The sequence below is a fragment of the Acomys russatus genome, chromosome 27 (genome assembly GCF_903995435.1).
Source record: "Acomys russatus chromosome 27, mAcoRus1.1, whole genome shotgun sequence".
Classification (NCBI taxonomy): domain Eukaryota; kingdom Metazoa; phylum Chordata; class Mammalia; order Rodentia; family Muridae; genus Acomys; species Acomys russatus.
Window position 1 is genome coordinate 13,127,199 of NC_067163.1, and position 24,982 is coordinate 13,152,180.

The window sequence follows — 24,982 nt, forward strand, 5'->3', positions numbered from 1 at the left end:
AAGGTGACACCCTGTCTCAAAAATAAAACCAATCCCAAGTTCTCAAATATTCTTCCACTGAGCTGTGTATTCCCCGCCCCTCCTGCCCAATGATTTTTAATTAAGTGACTTAAAACATAGTCTTCACGACATAATTATATCAAGTTCTTTGTGGCTTAATTCAGCTATTTTTTGTTTTGCAGTCTCTCTGTAGATTCTGGGGGGCTGTGTTTTATTTTGTTCTGAGAGAAGGTCTCACCTGGCCAGATGTGAATTCATCTTCATTTTTCCTAAGAAAACATGACATATTATAACCCTAAGTGTTTGATGTTTACTTCTTCTGAGATCCCAGGAGTAATAGCATCCTATAACGTTACTCTTAATGCTGGTTTCTCAGTTTAGAGGTGTCTAGGCCACCCACACATTGTGATTCAAATGCCAAATCAAAGCAAATTCAAATCTGTGCTTATAAATTTCTTGTGGGATTTTCCCCTCAACTGTGGTGATTTGAGGCTCATATATTTAAATGGTTGGTTCCCAGACAGTGGAACTGTTTGGGAAGGATTAGAAGGTGTGACTTGTTGGCGCTCTCTCGTTCTCTCTCTCTCTCTGTCTCTCTCTCTCTCTCTCTCTCTCTCTCTCTCCATGTCCCTTGCCATAAGACCATGGACTAAACCTCCAAAACTGTAAGCAAACTCCCAATTAAATGCTTCCTTTGATAAGCTGCCTTTATCATGATGTTTTATTATAGCAATAGAATAGTAACTAAGATACTAAGATTGGGCCAAAGCAGACAAGCTACATTACTGGATTTTTTTTCTAACCACTCCGCTAGTTTTCCAAACATCAAGAATAGAGCAAAACTCAAAGAAGAAAACAGGATCCTTTTAGACTATTAGCTATGAAAGAAATGTACAGAGACAGGAAGAGAAGAAAAAATAACTTCAAAATAAGGCTATAAACTATCACTAGAAAACACATAATAATTTTTTTTTATTAGACAAGAAAACACATGACTAGATCTAGTGGGAAGCCAGGGACAAAATAGATTGTTTCCATGCTGGGAATCAAATGAGGGCTTTATGCATGACCAGTGAATGCTCTGCCACTGAGGTAGCTGACCAGCCTTGATTCTTCACTAACAAGGCAGATGATGAAGTAACTCTTAAGTGAGGTTATTTCTATGGAAGATGTTGACAAATTTTCCTAGAGCTAGTGTGCTCAACAGGATACAGCAGACATTTAAAACCGTAAAGGACTGAGGCACAGCCATAGGACACTCGACATGCATGTATGGGATGCTGTGTTTGATTTTCAGTGCTGCCAAAATTTTTATAGAAAATAATTTCAAACTAATAAGAACATATGGACATGAGAAAAAAACAATTAGGTTGGGTGAAATGTATCAGTTGTTTAAATGTTAAACCCAATAGATGATACCAAGACAGGATTTTTAAAGAGTATGTAAGAATTCATCTATAACATGTATAAAGTCCTAGGTTCAGTCTCTAGAGCTGCCAAAAGAAAAAAAAAAACCTATACCAACAACAACTATACAGTTAAGTGGTACCTATAGAAGAAATTTTAAAATATTGGGAAATCCCATTTAAGCATGCCTGTTCCCTGATACAAAGGAGGCTAAAATGGAAAGGGAACTTGAGATAATTTGGCTACCAACCTAGCAACATAGAAAGACCAATCTTGTGGGTCAGGAGCAAGGCATGTCTCTTAAGAGATCAGGCCATGCAGCAGATCTATGGCAAGAGCTTTATTGGGGGAAAGGGAGGAGAGTGAAAGGCCATCTCAAGTGGAGAGGGAGGAGAGGGGAGGGAGGGAGGGAAAGATCCTTGTATCTAATTTCTTCTTGTTTCTTCTTTGAGCATGACTACTAAAAAACTACAACCAACCTCCCTAAACAACCAACAACCCCCAGCCCCCCTATCAGGGCTCTAGCATTTATATACCCTCTGAAAAGGTCCCTGTATTCCAAACATCACACAATCGTAGAAACTAGTGGTCTGCTTAGCTAGGTCTCTATGGTCTCTGCAGTTGGCAAAACCATGCCTCTGCTAGAGCATGAGGCAAATCATAGCTGCTATAAAGCAGCCTGATATACCCCCACCTAGGATTAAAATGAAAACATGGGGCGTGGTGGCGCACGCCTTTAATCCCAGCACTCGGGAGGCAGAGGCAGGCGGATCGCTGTGAGTTCGAGGCCAGCCTGGTCTACAAAGCGAGTCCATGATGGCCAAGGCTACACAGAGAAACCCTGTCTCGAAAAACCAAAAAAAAAAAGAGAAAACATGTTCTTATAATATTTTTGTGTTTTTTAAATAACCCAAAACTCTAGAATTCTCACTACAAAGGGGTGCATGTCACTATGCAATGACAGTGGAAATGCACTGCACCTGGTGGCTACAACGGTAGTGATATAAGCTGCTGCCACTGAGTAGTTAGAAGGCAGGCTGGAGGATCACCAAGTTCACAACAGCTATACTATATTCATGGATATAAATATGCATAGTCAGCATCAATACACAAATAAATAAAATGTGACATATGTATTTAATAGGATGCAATTCACCCTCTGAGGGGGGCATAGAGTTGAGACAGGATGTCATGTATCCCAAACTGCCCTTGAACTTGCTTGTAGCTGAAAATGACATTGAATTATTGATGCTCCTGCCTTCCCATATATAACTCTCAAGTGTTAGGATTATAGAGATATATCCTGGTGTGAAACAAGCTTATGATTCAATCCTAAAAGAGAAAAAAATCTGCTACATATAGACACACATGCATCTCTGCATACACATGCACAAAACAGAGAAGGTGGGAGAAAGAACAGAGCCCAAACAAGTCCATTTATAATGTAAAACTTGGTCTGCATAGCTAGGTCTCTATAGGCTTGGTCCATATGGGCCATCTTCTATTTGTTTTTTTTTGTTGTTGTTGTTTTTGTTTTTTTGTTTTGTTTTTGTTTTTCAAGGCAGGGTTTCTCTGTGAAGCCTTGGCTGTCTTGGACACGCTTTGTAGACCAGGATGGCCTCGAACTCACAGCAATCCACCTGCCTCTGCCTCCCAAATTCTGGGATTATATGGGCCATCTTCTATCTCAGGTGTGTAATACCCACTCACATTTCTTTTCTTTTCTTTTTTGTTTTTGTTTTTGTTGTTGTTTGTTTGTTTTTTGGTTTTAAGAGACAGGGTTTCTCTGTGTAGCCTTGGCTGTCCTGGACTCACTTTGTAGACCAGGCTGGCCTCAGACTCACAGTGATCTGCCTGCCTCTGCCTCCCGAGTGCTGGGATTAAAGGTGTGCGCTACCACGCCCAGCCCACTCACATTTCATCATCCTGCAATCCTGGATCCAGTTGTTCATCATCCACTATGATGCCAGAGGCTATTTCTAACTCTCCCTGGTCTTCTTTAGGGAGCTGTGGTTTTATTATTCCAACTGAAAGAAACAAGGAAAATGAAAGTAGATGAAGCTATGTACTTGGAGAGCAACATATACTCACAATCCTGCAGTGCATACCGTTCGTGATGGCAGAACAAGGTACTGACAGGGATGGCAGCAGATACATGTTATGGTTTGGATGTGAAATGTGCCACACAGACTCGTGTGTTGGAATACTCGGGCCCCCGGCTGCTGGTGCTATATGGAAAGGTTGTGGAACCACTGGGAAGTGATTCCTAGATGGAGCTAGAGTGTTGCTGAGCAATGAGTCTTGAGGTTTGCAGCCCAGCCCTGCTCCCTGTCCCGTCTCTGCTTCCTGGTGCACAGAGATGTGTGCAAGCAGCTGCTACATGCTCCTGCCACCACAGAGACATCTTCTGCCATGCCTTCCTGGCCATGACGGACAGTGGCTCCTCAAATCATGAGCCAGAAGAAGCCCTTTGTTGCTTCAGTTGCTTGTTGTTGAGTATTTAGTATCAGTGATGAGAAAAGTGATTAATGCACTACAAGACATGAAAAGGGAGTATCACAATAAAGATCAGGCAGGAAGAGACAAAGATGATCCCATTTGGAGCATACATAGAAATTTTAAGAAAAGTATGTGCCTCAAAACTGAAGCCTTGCCAAAAGCACCTTTACTCTTCTTCATTTCTGTAAACCCAGTGTGTTTCTGTGCTTTACGCACATAGCGATGTGGCCTGCAGAGCAAACTGGAAGCACACACACACCATCATCACCATCGCCATGTGTCTTTGTATTCTTTTGCTTGTTTGTTTTTGTTTTTTGAGACAGGGTCTCTCTGTGTAGCCTTGGCTGTCCTGGACTCGATTTGTAGACCGGACTGGCCTTGAACTCACAGCGATCCATCTGTCTCTGCCTCCCGAGTGGCGGGATTAAAGGTGTGCACCACCACACCTGGCCCAACTCTTTTTTAAATTGATTTTTTTAATATACTTTGTTGTTGTTGTTTCACTAATTTCAGCCCTGACTTTTTTTTGCGTTCTAATTTTTTTTATTAATTCATTCATATTACATCTCAATGGTTATCCCATCCCATGTATCCTCCCATCCCTCCCTCCCTCCAGCTTTCATCCTATTACCCTCCCCTATGACTGTGACTGAGGGGGACCTCCTCCCTCTGAATATGATCCTAGGGTATCAAGTCTCTTCTTGGTAGCTTGCTACCCTTCCTCTGAGTGCCACTCGGCCTCCCCATCAAGGGGACATGGTCAAATATGGATCACCAGAGTTCATGTGAAAGTCCCCACTCTCCACTTAACTGTGTGAAATGTACTGTCCATTGGATAGATCTGGATAGGGGTTTAATGCTCACTGCACATATTGTCCTTGGTTGGTGCTATAGTTTGAGCAGAACCCTTGGGCCCAGATCCACCCATCATAATGTTCTTCTTGTAGGCTTCTAGGACCCTCTGGATCCTTCTATTTCCCCATTCTCCCATACTTCTCTCACCCAGAGTCCCAATAGGATGTCCTCACCTCTATCCCACTTTCCTGATAGGTGAAGACTTTCATGGGACCTGCCCCTTGGGCTAGTGTCCAGTTATAAGTGAGTATATACCATTTAAGTCTGCTTCTGGGTTAGCTCACTCATTATGATCATTTCTAGTTCAATCCATTTGTCCACAAATTTCGGAAATTCCTTGTTTTTAATAGCTGAGTAGTATTCCATAGTGTATATGTACCACAGTTTTCTTTATCCATTCTTCTACTGAGGGACACTTAGGCTGTTTCCATGTTCTGGCTATTATGAATAAGGCCGCTATGAACATAGCTGAGCATATGTCCTCATTGTGTGGTGGAGCATCTTCTGGGTATATTCCAAGGAGTGGAATAGCTGGGTCTGAGATAGCACCAGATAGATTTCCAAAGTTCAACCCTGACTTTTATTTTCTCTTCTCATATACTCTTTTTTAGTGTTGTTGCTCTTATTTTTCCAAGACCCTCAGGTTCAACATAAACTTACTAATATTAAGCCTTTCCAAGTTTTTATGTAAGCACTTGGTACTATAAACTTTGCTCTCATGAATGCTTGTGTTGTGTCCCATAGATTGGGGTGTGTTTTGTTTTCATTTTCATTCAGTTCTGGGATTGTTAAACTTCCTTTTTGATGTCTTCACTGACCCAGTTTTCACTCAGTACTGTGTTGTTTCACTTCCATGGGTTTGTGTACTTTCTGTCACTTCCGTTGCCATTGGCAGCCAGCTTTATCCCGTTGTGGTCAGATAATATGAAGGATGTTAATTTAATTTTCTTTTGTAAATTTGTTAAGACTTACCTTGTGTCCTAATATGTGGTTGATTTTGAAGACAGTTTCATGGGATACTGAAAATAAATCAAGTGTATCCTTTAATGTTTGGGTGGAGTAGCCTGCAGACGTCTGTTAGATCTATTTGGTTTATGACGTCATTTAGACCCAGCATTACTCTATTTAGTTTTTGTGTGGATTAGTGAGAGTGGAGAGCTGAAGTTTCCCAGTGTCACTGTGCTGGGGTCAGCCTGTGACTTAGATCTCATGGCACTTGTTTTTGTGAAACTGGGTGTCTCTCTAGTGCACATATGTTTAGGACTGTAATATCTTCTTGATTTTTTTTTTTTCCTTTAAGGAGCATAGAAATGTCATTCCCTATATTTTGACTAGTTTTGTTTTTAAATCTATTTTTCAGGTATTAGACTAGCTATATCTGCTTGTTTCTCTTTCCTTTTGTGTTTGGAATAAAAATCCATCAGGGCCTCAGCTGTATGTACTTGACTGCTTAATAGGCAGGAGTGCCCACTCTGCAGAAACAGAATGTTTTTGCTTTGCTGAAATACTTTGGATTGTGTGGTCATTCTCTTGGAAACCTTGGACTCATTTCTAACACCCAGGCTGTCTCAAACTCAAAATCTCCCAATCTCTACTTCCAGAGTGCTGGGACCACAGGTGTGCAGCACCGTGCCTGACCTATGCCTCATTTCTCCAGAGCCAGCATCCTAGGAAAAGAGTTAAACAATAACACAGATATAAACATTGCAGGGGAAAAGTCAAATAATAACATGGAAAACTGTATTTTGATTCAGTGGAAACTAAATCACTCTTGAAGAATCTAAGCTTAAACAAAGATAGTTAATTGTATAGTAGCCATTTGGGTTCAGTAAGAAAATTTGTTAATAAAAATATAATATAGATTAGCCAGGTGTGGTGGTGCATGCCTTTAATTCCAACACCCTGGAGGCACAGGCCCAGTGTGTATGAGATAAAGACAGATTAGATTAGATAATAGCCAGATGTGGTGGCACACACCTTTAATCCCAGCACTCGGGAGGATCTCTGTGAGTTCGAGGCTAGCCTGGCCTACAAAACAAGTCTAGGACAGCCGAGGCTACAAAAAGAAACACTGTCTCGAAAAACCAAAATAAATAAATAAATTAGATAGATAGATAGATGATAGATAGACAGATAGATAGAATACATATGGGTAGAGATAGATGATAAATAGGTAGATAGATAGATAGAATACATATGTATATTATAGATGGGTAGAGATAGATGATAGATATCATGCTATATAATACAGGTATATAATACATAACGTAATATATAATGTAGTCACGTGTAATGGTGTGTGCCTGTCATCCCAGCTACTCAGGAGGCAGGAGGATCACTTATGCGCTCTTACTACCCATAGGAAAACAAAGTGACCCACCCAATAGCTACCAGAGCTGAGCAACGCTAGCTTATCAACCCTTTTCATCAGTTGTCATTGAGAAATACTACACAAAGCTACACCTCTGCCCTTGGTAGTGCGTGCCATTTGTTACTTCACCTGGAGCCAGCTTGGTTAGAGCAAATCAGCCAGGTTCTCTCTGCAAGCCAAAGGTACTGTTAGGACCTCTCTGCATTTGTAAAGCGGTGACTTCGCTCCTTGGAGGCAGCAGTAACTTTGTTGAAAATAAACTACATACCAGGTTCTCCTTTACCGGCAGACAATGAGCTCCCGCAGGCATCTTCTGCTGCTGAAGCACTCGGGGTCCCGGGCGCATCCCACCACCACTGCTTCCCATTTTCTGGATTGCCTTCCATCACAATCACTCGACCATCTGAAAGAGGATACCGCATTAGCAAAAGTAAAGATGCTTCTTTGTTTCCGCTTTTATAACAAACACCACAGAATGTTAGAACCATGCTCGTGATCACATTCCTCACCTTGTTCATAAAGAAACCAATACTTAAAAAACAAACAAACTTTACTGCCTTTTCCTCACAGGTTGATGAGAAGAGGGTCATATTCTGCAGGGCAAACTGTGATACATTTCCATGTGCTTATTTTGTAAGTTGAGTTCATCCTCAGACGTCACAATGAGTTATAAGTCAGCTCATACACTTTCAGTGGTACCCACGCATCCCCTGGCACCCAAGAGAGACACACAAACATGCAATGATAGAAAAGCCTGAGCATGCAGGCTGGAGAGGTGGCTCAGCCGCTGAAAGCACTTGCTTCCCTTGCAGAGGATCCAAGTTTGGTTCCCACACGGAGGCTTTCAGCTACCTGGAACTCCAGCTTCAGGAAGATCCTATGCCTCTGGCTACAGGCACTGTCAAATGTAGATATAACCACACACAGATACAAGAGTACGTAATTTAAAACAATAAAAATATTTTTTAAATCTGTGTAGGGGTAAGTAGTTTATATGAAGTGTGCACTATTTGCATAACACCTACACACATCTTCCCATACACTTTCATTGGGGTGGGGATGAAACAGTGTCTCATGTGGCTCATGCTAGCTTTGAACTGTCTACGTAGCTGAGGATGATCTTGAACTCCTGGTCCTCTTGGTCTCTATCACTACCTTCCAAATGCTGGGATTATAGGAAGTGCCACCATGCCTATAAAATTAACTTTTATTCACTTGTTTCAATTGTCGTCTCCAAGGCTTACTGCCTAGTCCTAGAAGCTTCTAGCCTCCTTACAATCTAACCTAGACCTAGAATGTTTTCAGCCTTTGAAACTTACTGCTTAATAAGGTCACCCTTTCTTGTTCATACTGAGCTCTTGGCTGGTTGGTTCAACTCAGCTGTTCTGGATCAAACTCCTCTACCAGTTAGCTGACTTCTTCAATCTGGCTTTTCTCTCAGCCTCTGGATTGCTTTGCTTAGCCAAAAGCCAACTCCAACAATCTTCTTCCCTGCCCCCACCCCGAGAAAGGGTTTCTCTGTGCAGCCTTGGCTGTCTAGACTCATTTTATAGACCAGAATGGCCTCGAACTCACAGAGATCCACTTGCCTCTGCCTCCCAAGTGCTGGGATTAAAGGCGTGTGCCGCCACCACCTGGCTTCTAGCCATCTTTTCTAATCTTCTGGCTCATTCTCTTACTTCTTTCGTCCTTGCCTGAGTTTTCTCTCTCTCTCTGCAACCCGTCTCTCTATGATTGTCCCTGTAGAACTGCCTCCTTTCCTTCATTCCCTGTGTCACTCCCTTAAGTAGCTTCCCTCCCCTCTCTCTTCTCATGAGAGTTGGGTATATTCTATTCTGTCAAAGCTTCTCTGATTTGTCACTTTATCGGCCACCAATTAAACAGCACTTTCAAACATGGGTGCTTCTTTCTACAAACTAACTTTATCTTCACTGTTTGGAATTAACTGCATATACCCCCACACCTGGAACTAAGCTTTTCTTTACCTGAAACTTGCTCTATACCAGGTTGGCCTTGAACTCAGATCTGCTTGCCTCTGTCTCCTGGGTTAAAGGCGTGTTTGTATTCCAGCTGGATCACACAGACCTAGAAGGTCTTTGGATGTGATCTCTTGCCAGAGCAGCCACGTTCTGAATTAAAATCCCTCTACACATACCTATTTTTTACATACTTAATTTGTAAGATTTAATTTTTACTCAGTATGTATGTATGTATGTATGTATGTATGTTTGACAGTGTGTGTTTGTGTATGTGGCTACTTGAAGAGGCCCAAAGAAGCTGTTGGGTCGCCTACAACTAGAGTTACATAGGGTTGCGAGCCACCATATTTAGGTGCTGGGAACTGAACTTGAGTCCTCCGCAACAAGAGCAGTACATAATCTTAACTGCTGAGCCATCTCTCCAGCCTATTCCGTGTTTTAAATCAACACCAGGTGACTTACATGCAGCGCAGCATGATGCAAAGGGCACTAAATGACTGCTGTACTGTGCTGCTTATGGAATGAGGACAAGAGAGCAGCTGTATGTGACGAAAGCTTCTTTCTGTGAGTATCTTCCATTTGTGGTTAATTGAATCCAGGGACACAGGTGACTGTCCGATCAACTTATAGCCCAATAAAATATAAAATATTTCAACCCTTTCTCAGGCCTGAGTGTCGAAGAAGAACAAAGGAAGTACAGAGGCTTGGGAAATGGCTCAGCACGTAAAAGCTGCTTGTTGTATATGCACGATCATCTGAGTTTGCTGGCGTTTGAACCCAGAATCTTGTACATGTTAGGTAAGCCCTTGACAACAGAGCTGCATACCTAACCTTAAGACTGATTTTATTGGGGCTGGAGAGATGGCTCAGAGGTTAAGAGCACTGGCTGCTCTTCCAAAGGTCCTGAGTTCAATTCCCAGCACCCACACGGTAGCTCCCAACCATCTATAATGAGATCTGGTGGCCTCTTCTGGAGTACAGGCCTACATGCAGGCAGAACACTGTATACATAATAAATAAATAAATCTTTTTTTAAAATGACTGATTTTATTGGTGAGGGGGGAAAAAAATCACGATTGAAATTCCAAGTCCGTAATTAAGCTGGTGTCAAGTGGAACTAAGTCAAATGGACTCTCCCCCATCTCTCCCTCTCTCACCTAAGGAAAGATGGCAGATGCAATTTTCTTTCTTTACTTTTGTATGACTAGAGTCATCACCTGCTGAGATAACAGGAAGACAAGTCTCCATGTGACACTCATGATGCCAAAACAATGTCTTTGTAAAATGCTTAGTGACTGAGAAGTAGCAACTCTCCCAATAGAGTGTGTGCTGGCAGCAGGGGTGCACCAGGCCCTGGCCTGCCCTGGTGCTGGTTGACAATTGACCAAAGACTCACCGTCAGGCATGGTGGGGCAGGGGGAGGTGACATCTGCTGTTGCCATTATTTGCAGTAGAGTCTGAGGTGCTCTGGCATCCCACTGCCTCCTGCTCTCCACAGCAACCATGTCCTGAAAGAAGGCCTCTAGGTGTCGGAAAAGAGCTCATTAGTTCCATAGCCAGAGTCTAACAACAGCACCAAGCCGTTCTTTCCTTTTCTTTTTTTATTTTTTATTTTTTATTTGTTGTTGTTTTATTTTGTTTTTGTGGTTTTTGAGACAGGGTTTCTCTGTGTTAGCCTTGGCTGCCCTAGACTCACTTTGTAGAGCAGGCTGGCCTCAGACTCACAGTGACCTGCTTGCCTCTGCCTCCCGAGTGCTGGGATTAAAGGCGAGCACCACCACGCCTGGCGCACTGAGCAGTTCTTAGGGACTGTCCCAGTTTGCTTTCTATTGCTCTGACGAACACCATGACCAAAAGCAACTTTTGGAGGAAGGGGCTTATTTCATCTTACAATACAGTTAATCAAGAAGGAAGTCAGCGCAGGAACTCCAGGCAGGAACTGAAGCAGAGGCCACGGAGGAGCACTGCTTACTGGCTGCGCTCAGGCCCACGTTCAGCTACCTTTCTTCACCTCCCAGGACCACCTGCCCAGGGATGTCTCAGCCCATCATGGCTCTCTTTCCTTGCCATCTCTTTCCTCCCAACAATTCCCCTTTCTTTGTCCCAGACTGGTTGGACCGCATGGCAATCCTAACTTCCTGCCTCAACCTCCCATATGCTAGAACAGCAAGCAAGAGCCACCATGCCCAGATCCTGAGTGCTGGGATTATAGCTGTGTACTGCCATATCAGGCTACGTCAGTGTCTATAACGTGATCTGATGCCCTCTTCTGGCATGCAGGTGTACATGCAGGCAGAGCACTGTATACATAATAATAATAAATACACATTTTTTAAATCATTACCTGCACAGGAAAGTACAGGCTTCAAGAGCGTTCCAAGCCCGGAAGGAATGAGGACGCCCCCATCTTCCCAGCCAGCACCCACCCCAGCAGTGATGAGTCCTTGGGCTCAGGACATGTCCCTGTCTGTACCTCCTTTTCTTTAATCATGATATCTCAGGACACTGATCAGGTTCCTTTTGCCTTTGCACTCTCTACCACTGGCCATGCATGGGAGGTCCACAATTAACATGCTCAGAATATTATAGGAAGGGGAAACTAAGGCAAGCCAGGCATGCAAATGTTTACATGGCTAACCAGGGAGAGGAGTATTCTTGCAGGCTGTGTGGATCTTATTAGAGAAAAAAGAAGAGGTATTAGGTGTGAAGGGTGAGTCATCCCAGGATCATGCCACACAGGGTTGAATGTGAAGCAATGAGGGATGGACTATTTTTTTTGGTTTTTGGAGACAAGGTTTCTCTGTGTAGCCTTAGCTGTCCTGGAACTCACTCTGTAGACTAGGCTGGCCTCGAGCTCACAGAGATCTGCCTGCCTCTGCCTCCCAAGTGCTAGGATCCACCGCCTGGCTATGAGGGATGGACTTTAACCTACCAGAATTATCAGAAAATATGAGTGGAGTAACAGTGTAACACCAGTAACCGTGTAAGCAATAACAGAGAATAATGCGTGTTATTTACATGGTAGTGTACACTGTCGTCCTAGTACAAGGTCAGCTGCTATAGAATGAGACCATCTCAAACAGAGAGAATGGACAAGAAAAGTATGCCTGGTGCCACAGGCCTGTGATCCAGCAACTGAGGAGGCTGGGCAGGGTTTGCCTGGGCTGTAGAGCAAGTTCAAGGTCAGCCCAGACAACACAGTGAGACCTTGTCTCAAAATAAAAAACATAAAAAGAAGACTTGCCTGGTATTATCAAATAAACCAACCTGCTACTTTCCATCCTTAGTACTAAAATTAATTAAATAAATAAATACAATGTAATGAGGGGAAGGCAGAGGAAAAAAAATCAAGGGTGCTGGCTCTGTGGTTAAGGCTGAGTTCAGGTCCCAGCACCCACATCAGGCAGCTCACAGCCTCCTACAATCCCAATTCTACCTCTGGCCTCCATCAGCACTTCATGCAAGTGGTGCACAGAAACCCATGCAGGCACACATATATAACACTCAATCCATCGATCTTTTTTCTTAACTAAGGGAGGATCATTTCTTAGCACCTATGACTTAGGCAGGTGCTTTATGCGTGTCATACATTGCTCGTGTTGCTACAGTAACTCCGTGTGGTTATCACTGCTACTGTTCCCCATGCCTCACAGAGGGAAAGGAACATGAAATTAACTTGGCAAAAGAAGAAACGTTCTACGACCAGAAACCCCAGTGCCAGCTAGGATCCAAACTGGCTCCAGAACCCTGGGTTGCTTCATGTTTTGCCATGTCACCACAGTGCTCAAGGGTGACAGACCCCTACCTAGCGAAGGCATGGAGGCAGAGGAAACGTTCAGAGGCATCTGAGGAGAAGCTGCCCTGGGCAAATAGGAGGGGCCATCACCCTGGATCACCCTGAAGCAAAGGTCTCTGGGAAGGAGGAGGACACACGCTGAGGTTAAGGCACTTGTCACACTTGCCCAGAGAGCTGTCCATCAGGTGATGAGACAGACCCCTACGTGTGGACGCCTACAGGTGCTGAAATTGCAGAAGGAGTGGGTAGGACTGCCCTGTGTGTGTAGCAAGAAGGAAGGCTGGACAAGGAATGCGTGCATGGGCCAGGGGAGCCAGGAGCCCCGTGAAGCACATTGGAGATGAATTGCAAATGAAAAGCTCCTTTTTCAGCCAGGAGTGGTGGCATCATGCTTCTTTAATCCCAATACTCAGGGAGGCAGAGGCAGGTGGGCCAGCCTGGTCTACAAAGCGAGTCCAGGACAGCCAAGGCTACACAGAGAAACCCTGTCTTGGAAAAAACAAAACAAAAAACAAAAAAGCTCCTTTCCCCTCCACCGTTTCCAAGTAACATGTACCTGCCTCTGGGCCACAGAGCTCTTCAAAGGCTCTGTCTGTGTAATCTTCACGCTCCTTCTGACATCTGTACTCCCGGAGCCTCATGCCATCTTCAAAGCTTAAAGTATCATTTAGCTTATCCACTGCCTACAGAAAGTTCACAAACTTTGATGAGAAAGAAGCCATATACGGGCTAGTCTCTAGCAACAAACACACACAAAGTGAGTGTCAGGTGTGAGTATGCATACTTCACTTGTAGCAATCTCAAAGGTGAACTCGGAGGAAAGATAATGGAAAAGGGAAATCAGTTAATGTTGACACTGAGACGTGTTAGATTTTCTGATGAAAGGTGAAAATTTAAAAGGTGTTAAAATCAAGTAATAAAACGAAATCTGGGTTTTTCTAAACATGATTTACCCACAGGCAGCTGAAAAGCTATTAGAACAAATTAAGACCTAAAATAAATATACACTTGCTCAATGATCTCCCCCCAGACCCCCACCCCCAGACAGCGTTTCTCTGTATAACAGCTCTGGTTGTCCTGGAACTCTCTCTGTAGACCAGGCTGGCCTAGAACCCACGCTGGGATTAAAGGCGTGCGCCACTACCGCCCTGCTGCTCAATGATCTTTAAGTCAGCGTATTAACAGTTCATGACATACCATGTTTTTTTATTGGCAATAATAAAAAGTTAACATTAGTAGAAAAATAACTCATTTAAAGATATTTTATTTTCTCTCTTGTCTTTATTTATTTATTTTTGGTTTTTCGAGACAGTGTTTCTCTGTGTAACCTTGGCTGTCCTGGACTTGCTTTGTAGACCAGGCTGGCCTTGAACTCACAGCAATCTGCCTGCCTCTGCCTCCTGAGTGCTGGGATTAAAGGCGTGTGCCACTGTGCCCAGCTTAAAGATATTTTCCTTACAGCCTGTGCAACAGTTTTAAGAACCTGAAAACAGACTCGCTTTGTCATAGCTGATCATGGTAACATATACATAATGACATACCTTGTTCCCTTGGTCTGTGTCTTCCTCAGAAACACACTTATCCAGGCTAATTTCAAACTTTACTCCTCTCTAGAATAAGCAAGAAAAAAAAAAATCTTAGCTTAGCAGTTTAATAAAACCTTCAGATTACAACCCGAGGCTAATTTATGTTGACACCACACATAGTAAGCACCACACAGTAGGGCTGCTTCATAAGATAGGGGGAGGAGGGAATCATGCAGGCCACTAGGCTGTAAGGAGTGAACCCCAATAATCTTTCTAATATGCAAGCAAAAGACAAGAATGCTTAGGCCTTAACTTCATATCTTTGCTTTTGAAATTTACTCTTTTATGTTCTGCAGCCTAATTTGTTTCAAGTCTCTCATAGAACAAATGTGGCAGCTTTTTCTTTTTCTTTTCTTTTTTTCCTTGTTTTGTTTTAAGACAGGGTTTCTCTGTGTAGCCTTAGCTGTCCTGGACTCGCTTTGTAGACCAGGCTGGCCTCGAACTCACAGCAATCCGCCTGCCTCTGCCTCCTGAGTGCTGGGATTGCAGGTGTGCGCCACCGCACCTGGTGGCAGTTTCTTAAAAAATTAAATATGGCTGGGGCAGTAGCTCAGTTGGAAAAGTGCTTGTCTTGTGAGCATAAAAACCTGAGAGTTTGATTCACAGTAAGTGTGTAAAAACAGCTGGGCAAGGTGGCGCACACTTACAATCCCAGTGCTTGGGAGGCAGGGGCAGATTCCTGGGCTCACTGCGTAACTAGTCTGGCAAACTTGGCCATCTCCAGGCCAGTGAGAGACCATGGACGACTCCTAAGGAACGACACTTAACCTCTGACCTCTACAAGCATGTACACAAACGGGCAGGTTCACCCACACATAGGTGTATACACACAAGTTAAATACACCAGTTAGGCATGGTGGCAAATGCTTGTAATTCCGGCTACTCGAGAGGCTGAGGCAAGATGGTCATGAATTATTCAGGAGGAAGGCAGGACGATCTTGAGTTTGAGGCCATCCTTAACAATGTAAAGAAATCCTGTCTCTTCTAAGAAAAATAGTGGGTTTTAGGGAACAGCTCGGTGTTAGAGCCCTTGCCTAGAATATGTGAGGGCTTCGGGTCAGTTCCCAGAATTTCAAAAGTGGGGGGTGGGTGGACTAAACATATGCCTACAATATGATCCAGCCATCCCAGGCCAATATAGCTACGCTAAAGTAAGAAGAGGTGAGCCTGTCACTCTAAGACTTGACATTTAGGGCCAGCGGATGGCTCAGCAGGTAAGATCACTTGCTGCCTAAGCAAGAGAACCTGCATTGAAGTTCTCCGTCCTCACACAAAAGTCTGGGCATGGCTATGTGTGCCTAAACTGTAACAATGGGAAAAGACACAGCCAATCCTGGGACTTGCTAGAGAGCCAGCCTAGGCTAAAGGGTCAGCTTCAGGGTTAGATGTAGACCCTGTCCCAAGGGAATAAAGGGAGGCCGAACCCTAATACTTATGGGCAACCCTTGCCCATAATGGTCCCAGCTGCTTGCAATAGCCAAAAGCTGGAAACTACCTACATAGCCATCTGTTGTGGAGTTGACAACAAATTTTGATGTATTTATACAGTGGAATAGACTCAGCAGTGACAAGGGGTGACAAACCTATGAGCAACATAGGTGGAACTCACCACCATTGAGCATAATGACACCTCCTGTTGCGTGAAAGGGGGCAGCTGAAAGGAGAGCATTTGTACATCATGCTCACATCTACAAAGTGCAGACTAATCCATTGTGACAGGACGCTCAGGAGCAATTGCCTCAAGATGATGTGGTGGGGGTGGGAGATGGGGATGGAGTGGAGGCTGGGAGGAACAAAAGAATTTACCAAGGGCATCTGGACTTTTGAAAAGGTCCCCACATGGCTGAGTGTCACAGCAGGAGGTGAGACCTCTCCCTCACCCCTGGGGGGGGGGAGCACCCTCACGGGGAGGCTCGCAAACCTCTGGCAATGGCCATCTCTACCTGTGTCCTGGCCTCTTCCTCAGGGGCATCAGGGAGGGAGGGCAGGTTACTCCTCTTCACCAAATAGGTTTTATGGCTGAGGTCTGCATTCTCCTTTAACACAGAGCGGCACAGTCAATGCGCGGGGCTCTGTGGGCTACTCACGTCTGTCCCTCTCTGACAGTGTGAAGAGCTGGTCACAGACACCTCAAGGCCCTCTTCATTGCTCCTTTACGTTGAGATTGACTTCGTTTTCACCAAACACTTCTTTCACGGACTCTCTAGAAATACCTGCTTTCTGTTCCTAGCCAGCAGGCACAAGATCCTGAGTTTGATCCCCAGGACCAAAAATAAAAGAAAGGCAGAAAAAAGAAAAGGAGGAAAGGAGGCTTGCTATTCAGCTATTCTGGATGCAGGCTTCCCGTTGCAGACCACCACGTAAGGCTGATGGTGGCCCAAGGCTCCACAGCATGAATGAAGCTCTGCTCTGGAGAGACCCACCCCTGGCATCCAGCACAGGCACAGACCTTTGTATGGCTCACTTAGCTCAGACCTTCTAAAGACAAGGCCGTCTGCGGCAACTCCAGAAGCCTGAGAGTCAGAAGGATGGGTCTCCAATGTGGCACCATTATGGGCTTTCCAAGAATGGAGTCAACTGTTTCAGATTTTGCCTTACATGGTCTTGTAAATGAAAGGAGCTTGTCCCGAGAACCGTGAGCACCACGGTGTGCATTTATACAGACTAAGATAGCAATGACATCAGACAATCCAGTCTCACGAGACCACCATTTTATATGTGGTTTGTCATTAACTGGGGAAGGAAGAAAGATAAATATACACACTTTACCTCATATGTAGCTAGGGATTCATAGCAGGAGAAAGACTGTGTGATGTGCGTGTGCATGTGTGTGTATGTGTGTGTATTGCATTGCACACAGGGCCTTGGATATGCTAAGCATAAACTCTTCTCATTAAACTCGTTGCTTTTAATATGCAGTCATTTTGTCACCTCTACATTGACAGAACGATGTTGACTCTAGGAAGGGGAATTTACCTTCAGCTCTCTCCCGATCTTCTTTTTAATTTCCTTCACATCATTGTGGTACTGTTGGCGGATTTCCTCCAGCTGTTTCCAATATTCCTGAAAAGCAAAGCCAAGTTAAAACTTGAAAATAACCTCTCCACACCCTACAATTTTTGAAACATGTAATATAAGTAGGCATTAGAAAGTAAGTTGCTAAAAGCCAGGCGTGGTGGCATGCGCCTTTAATCCCAGCACTTGGGAGGCAGAGGCAGGTGGATCGCTGTAAGTTCAAGGCCAGCCTGGTCTACAAAGGGAGTCCAGGACAGCCAAGGCTACACAAAGAAACCATGTCTTGAAAAACCAAAAGAGAAAAAGAAAAAGAAAAGAAAAGAAGTTGCTTCTAAGAACAATGATATATTCATTTTAGCTGTGGTACTTCACAGCCTGAGAGGGACAGTTGAACGTGTTGCCCCTCAAAAGATACATTAAAGCTGGGGTGCACACCTTTAGTCCTAACTACATGGAAGGGTGATAGGAAAATCACAAGTTCAAGACTAGCCTGGATAACAAGCAGAGACATCACTCATTTCCTCCTCCACCACCACCACCACCACCACCACCATCATCATCACCACCACCATCATCATCACCACCATCACCATCATCATCACCACCACCACCACCACCATCACCATCATCACCACCATCACCATCATCATCACCACCACCATCATCACCACCATCACCATCATCATCACCACCACCATCATCATCACCACCACCATCATCATCACCACCACCATCATCATCACCACCATCATCATCATCACCATCACCACCACCATCATCATCATCACCACCATCATCACCACCACCATCACCATCACCACCACCATCATCATCACCACCATCATCATCATCACCATCACCACCACCATCATCATCATCACCACCATCATCACCACCATCATCACCACCACCACCACCACATCACCACCACCATCATCATCACCATCACCACCACCATCATCACCACCACCACCATCATCATCACCATCACCACCACCACCACCACTACCACCACCATCATCACCACCATCATCATCATCACCATCATCACCACCATCATCACCACCACCACCACCACATCACCACCACCATCATCATCACCATCACCACCACCACCACCACCACCATCATCATCACCACCACCATCATCATCACCATCACCATCACCACCACCACCACCACCATCATCATCACCATCACCATCACCACCACCACCACCACCATCATCATCACCATCACCACCACCACCACCACCACCACCACCATCATCATCATCACCATCACCATCATCATCACCACCACCACCATCATCATCACCACCATCATCATCATCCTCTATACCTAAGTCCTACCACACAGTGCCTCAGAGTGTGACTTTATTTGGTCACAGGGTCTTTGCAGATGTATTTAGTTAAAATGAAGTCCTGCTGGAGTAGAGTGGCCCTTCAATCAATGTGAGTAGACTCCTTATGAGAAAATGAACTCAGTCCACTCCCGACCACTAGGGACTTGGCTGCTTGGTGTGGACTCAGGATCCTTCTACTTCTTGGAAACAGCTTCCAGCTTTTCCTTCTACCATCTCCAGTTCTTTGTGACTCTGCCTACCCAATGAGCCTCTCTCTACCAGGAGCTCAAAGCTGCCAGACAAGGTGGAGACTCAGGTAGGGGCCTTCATCCTTCTTCCTATTCTCCATTACAGTCTCTCCAGACTTGCCCTGAGTCCTGCGACAGCTGCTCACAGGAGCCCCACCTCCCAGAGCACCCCCATCCACTTGATGCAAACCCGGGACCTTTCCCTTGCTCTTTCCAACAGCTTCTCTCAGTCTTTCCTTCTAGCCCATCTCTATCCCTTTGTGGCTCCATGCTGAACTGCAGCACAGCTCTCTACCAGAGACCCTATGGCCACCACACTTGGCTAGGACTCAAATGATGCAGCAGTGACCAAAAGACTGAACACCTCTCCAATGAAGACTGGACCAGAAATCCATACCAAGAAGCACCTTAAACATCATAACTCCAGACACCTAGGTCCCAGCACAAAGATGCACGTGACTAACCAAGACATATGCCTCCTCCAGAAGCCAGCATTCCTATTGTGTGCAGGCTTCTAGGAATAAGCATCCCTACTGTGTACAGGCTTCTAGACACATGACTGCCCACACAGGTACCCTATGTCAGCCTCCAAAAGTACGACACAATATTGCTGCTATTCTAAGTTTGTATTTTATTACAATAACCCTAAAAGAACTATTAAAAATCACCCTAAATTAATGATGGACAATCATTTTTTCAAATGCTTGTGAACTCAGCTCTGTGTCTACGGGGATGCCAGAAGCAATGTTGACATATAACAAGAAAGGCTTCCATATGTGTGAAGGACCATGACATACGCAGTGGTGGAGTATAGTGGAAACTTTGGTTTCTTTAAAAACTCAGTTGTGTAAACATGTTTTTGTTTTAATCCCAATTGTGGGATATGGGGCTGCCTTAGTTTGTTCACAACTGATAAGAGCCTTGTGTTATGGGACACGGTCTTTGACAGCCGCACTTAGTTGAATTCAGAGGACTCAGAGAGGTTATAAATATCAGAGCCCAGAGAGAGAGAGAGAAGAATGCTCGATGAGAAAAAGACTCTTTGAGGAGAGAGAGAAATGGAGCCTTCAAGGAGGAGGAAGAAAGCTGGTTAGTGGGACTGCTGGATATCCTAACAACTGACATTGGTATTGCCCCCAAAGAACCCGAGAACCCTACTCAGCTGGAAACAGCTAAAGAGAATTCTGCCCCCTCCCCCACTAACTTTCTTTCTCTCCTACCCTGCACTGGGGGGTTATAAAGTATTAGGAGAGAGAAGAGGAGGAGGAAGAAAGGAAGAGACATAAGAAACCAAAATAAAATAGTTTAAAAAGTAACACCAACAGCAGAGAGAATTGGGCATTTAAAACCTTGTCCTTCACTTTATTCTTCCTGCACTGAAGCTCCTGGAATTTAGTCTCCTCTTCATGGCTTTGTGGCATTTCTCTCTCATTGGGATGTGGCTCAGCAGAAGATGGACGAAGACCCTGTTCATTGAATGAAATCAATTATAAGGCATACTTGCATATTCTGGCATAATCTGGACTATTTACTCAAGAGAAGAAGAATCTCACCAAGCAGTCTACATGGGAACTTTTTATGGTGAGCAGCAGCACTTCTTAATGGAAAAACTAAAGATTAAAACAGCATTTTAAAATAGAACCACGGATGTTGTCTATAAGCAACGCTTATTTTTGTGCTATCACTTGTGTCCACCTGCTGACTCAGTCAGTTTGTAGCTGTAGATTAAGTTCTGCTGAGGTCAGCAGCCCCCAGGTGTGGTAGAGAGAATAAGAACGTGAACTTTTGAACAATTCAGAACAAGAGTGATATAAGCCAGGCCTGATGGCCCATGCCTGTATTCTCCACCCAGAAGGCTGAGGCAGGAGGATCCACAGGAGCTTGAGGTCTGTTTGCTATACATGATGAGTTCCAGGCAGTCCTGGGCTAAAAAGTAACATTCGTCTATAAATAGAAACTAAAGTAAGTGGTGGATGGCCTTGGTTTGCTGTTGTTGTTTTGGTTTTTTTGAGACAGGGTTTCTCTGTGTAGCCTTGACTATCCTGGACTCACTTTGTAGACCAGGCTGGCCTTGAACTCACAGTGGTCCGCCTGCCTCTGGCTCCCAAGTGCTGGGATTAAAGGCATGCGCCACCACATCCATTGGATGACCTTGATTTTTATAGCAGAATGAATTTGAGCCCATAAATGTCTGAGAACAGAGAAGCTGTCAGGAGACACCCGAACACTCCCATAGCTGGAGTCTTACTCACCAGCTGTCTTTCCACTTTTAACTTATATTGCTGAGCTTCAAATTTCCTCTGAAGGTACGCAGCAGACCTGAGAAAACAGGAATGAAGTGCCTAAGCATAACCCTCCTCCCGACTCTCCTTCTTCCTCTTCCTCCTCCTCCTCTAAGCACTCTCAGTCTAGAGCAGTGGTTCTCAACCTTCCCAATGCTGTGTCCCCATGTTGTGGTGACCCCCAACCATAGAGTTATTTTCATTGCTACTTCAGAGCTGTAACTTGCTACTGCTATGAACTGTATTGTAAATCTACATTTTCAGTTGGTTTTAGGTGACCCCTGTGAAAGGTTGTTTGACCCCCAAAGAGGTCTCTACCCACAGGTTAAGAACCACTAACTTCTAGCTGGATATGTAATGTCAAAATAAAACACAACAAAGAAGCTCATTAATTCTCTTTATAATTTGCCTCATTTTCAGGTTGGAGAGATGGCTCAGAGGCTAAGGGCACTGACTGTTCCTCCAGAGGTCCTGATTTCAGTTCTCAGAAATCACATGGTGGCTCACAGCCATCTATAATATGATCTGATGCCCTCTTCTGGCCTGCAGGTGTACATGCAGGCAGAGCACTGTATACATAATAAATAAATAAATATTTTTAAAATATTGCCTCATTTTCAGTTTCTTGTGTGCATTTCCCTATCATAGACTCCTTTCAGAAAATCTCAGGAATTTTAATTCCAAACATAGCTGCTATGGCAAGAGGTCACATCCAGAAACCTTCTAGGTATTTATGATCCAGCTGCAATACAGACACATCTTTAATCCCAGGAGACAGAAGCAAGAAGATCTCTGAGTTCAAGGCCAGCCTGGTATAGAGAAAATTTCATGTAAAGAAAAGCTTAGGTCCAGGTGTGGTGGCACATAACTTTAATGCCAGCACTCAAGAGACAGAGGCATGCAGATCTCTGAGTTCTAGTCAGCTCTGTTTAGGCAGCTTGGTTGCATCAGTAAGTTAGAGGCAGTGCACTGGAGTTGAGTTCTTGGCAGTGGAATTCAGAGGCAGTTTTACTGGGAGAGTTTTACAGAGACAGGTTGAAGAGAGAACAATTTAGACACAGGTGAAGACAGAATGTGCCAGGGATTGAAAACGAGCCAGAAGATTAAAACAGATTGCTAGAGTTAGTGTGAGGCCAAGCAGAACCATTCAGTCAGAAGCTGAGAGAAGCCAGATTGAATCAATCAGCTTGGAGAGCAGTTTGAGGCAGAACAGCTGAGTTGAACCAGTCAGCCCAGAGTTCAAAAAGAGCTAGAAACAGTGAGCTTATTTAGCAGTAAGTCTCAGAGGCTGAAAACATTCTAGGCTGAGGTTAGATTGTACAGAGGCTAGAAGCTTCCAGGCCTAGGCCTATGTTGGCAGACAGAAGCAGTAGGCCTGAGATGACAATTGAAACTGGTGACAACAGTTAAATCAGGTGAGTAAAAGTTCCTTTAACATCCAGATGTGTGCCTCCAGCTGCATCCTGCTGCTTTTACTCTTTCTTTTTTTTTTTTTTAAGATGTATGTATTTATTGTGTATAGTGTTCTGCCTGCATGTACACCTGCACACCAGAAGAGGGCATCAAATGGTTGCGAGCCACCATGTGGTTGCTGGGAATTGAACTCAGGACCTCTGGGACAGCAGTCAGTGTTAACCTCTGATCCATCTCTCCAGCCCCATAGACTATTTTTTTTATTATTGAATAAATTTCACTCCATAAATGTGTAATAACTCATTATCTATCTCTGAATATTCTCCTACTCTATCCTTTCCCTGACCCTACCCCCGTTCCTTCAAATCAGCAAAAAGTAAGCTTTGATTTAGCCACTTGAAGCATCTCTACTAGCATGTCACCTTTTGGGAAGGTCTCCTGACCAATGAGAAGAGAGGAGCTGAGTCCCCCGGGTCACTGCTGAACTAGATATACAACGTGTTAGGAATACCTGACTCATCCTCACATGACCAGTCAACTTCTAGCCTGGTGATACACTTATATTTCCCATTGTCATTCATTATGGCTATTAGACTTTCTCCCACGTCAGTAATATGTCAAAACTCATGATGTGATACACATGTGATAATGCTTTTATTTAATTCTTTTTCTATATAACACGGTTGGTGTGCTGGCATTGCAGCAAAGTTTGAGAAGAGCACATCTCACACAGGGGTGTGAAACACAGTCACACTTATGAACCAACTAAGGATGTGGACCCTTCTTGTTCTGTTGCTTCCTTGCCTCTTCATGCTTGTCAGTCATGACACCACTGAGCAATGCCACCAACCAACGAGTTGGACTTCTTTTGTGGTCCATGAAATGAGACGATAGCTCTCGGGTTTCCTTTTATGGAGTCAGGCACAGCTGAGGTGGCCTATTACTTGTGCTGCTTCAACTTCCCAAGTGCTGGGGTCGTATATGTGGTGATGCCCTGCTAAGAACTTAATTTTGGGTTTTATTATTTCACTTTTGGGGTTGCTGGGGATGGAACTCAGGAATCCTGTGCATGCTAAGTAAGTGGTATACCACCAAGCTACACTCCCAGCCACCGTCAGATGCTCTTTGGTTACGCGGTAACGCGATCCTTACCATGGACTACCACCCCAGCAAGTGGTATGGCCAACAGCAGCGTTCTGCATACGCACATGGGACTGAACTCTTCTGGAGGGGACCTAAGCCAAATACATGTGTCAAGAACTCACCATCCAAAATTCCCTCCCAAAATCTACAGTCACCCCCCAAACCTACCTCAGGAGACAGGTATTGGGCAACAAGAGTTCCTAAAAAAGGCCTTTTCAAAAGGGAATTAATAGATGGTCGGTCCCCAGGGGACACTTGAAAGAGCTGAGGTACCAAGGACTGTAGGTCCAGAGAGAAGTGGGGTGATATGGGAGCGACATGTGCTTGACAAATCTTCAGAACCAGATGGTGTAGGTTGTTACCCTCAAACTGAAAGGACAAGGATGATGACAACACATCAGAGACAAGCTGAGTGCTGGCAATTAAAGTAAGAAATACACCAAGAAGTAAAAACTACCTGCTTGAATATCGATCTATCTATCTATCTATCTATCTATCTATCTATCTATCTATCTATCATCTATCTACCCATCTTCTAGCTAATGGCCGGCCGGTCTGTCTGTCTGTCTGTCTGTCTGTCTGTCTGTCTGTCTGTCATTGTGCTTGGCATTGGCACAGGGCCTTGAGCTTGGCAGGCAGATGCTCTACCCTTGAGTCACATCCCCAGTCCATGGCCTTTCTAAACTGCAGTCAGAAAGCATTGTGCTCTGCCATATCTTGTCATCAACTCTCAGTCACAACTGGATACTTCAGGGAGTTCCTCTAAGAAAGTCTGTGTTGCTTAAGACTAGTTTTATACTTTTAACATTTTCATTTTGGTTTTTTTGGCACTGTCAGTTGAATCCAGGACCTTGCGTTTGTACAGTATGTGGACCTACCTATGAACTATACCTGTAGTCCTTATTTTAATTTTTTAAGCTAAAATAGTTTCCTTTATTTTTAAATTTTTATTACCAAAATACTATTTACTTACATTTAAAAGCTAGAAGGCAAGCCGGGCATGGTGGTGCATGCCTGTAATCCCAGCACTGGGGAGGCAGGGC

The 24,982-nt window shown here is 44.3% G+C and overlaps 1 protein-coding gene and 1 non-coding gene across 2 annotated transcripts in view; both read right to left on the bottom strand.

Annotated features, from left to right (window-relative positions):
- Positions 1–3,318: 3,318 nt before the first annotated feature.
- Positions 3,319–24,982, bottom strand: part of Nek5 (NIMA related kinase 5) — a 39,445-nt gene continuing 17,781 nt past the window's right edge. The window contains exons 9-18 of the mRNA XM_051169901.1: positions 24,108–24,308; positions 23,949–24,031; positions 21,354–21,420; positions 20,451–20,567; positions 17,470–17,556; positions 14,449–14,517; positions 13,464–13,590; positions 10,508–10,633; positions 7,401–7,535; positions 3,319–3,434 (exon numbers count right to left, since the gene is read on the bottom strand). Coding sequence (XP_051025858.1) covers positions 3,319–3,434; positions 7,401–7,535; positions 10,508–10,633; positions 13,464–13,590; positions 14,449–14,517; positions 17,470–17,556; positions 20,451–20,567; positions 21,354–21,420; positions 23,949–24,031; positions 24,108–24,308 — 1,128 coding nt within the window. The remainder of the gene's footprint in view (positions 3,435–7,400; positions 7,536–10,507; positions 10,634–13,463; positions 13,591–14,448; positions 14,518–17,469; positions 17,557–20,450; positions 20,568–21,353; positions 21,421–23,948; positions 24,032–24,107; positions 24,309–24,982) is intronic.
- Positions 23,470–23,569, bottom strand: LOC127210371 (small nucleolar RNA U13). Its single transcript, XR_007833282.1, has one exon. It is a non-coding gene; the product is annotated as a small nucleolar RNA U13 (small nucleolar RNA).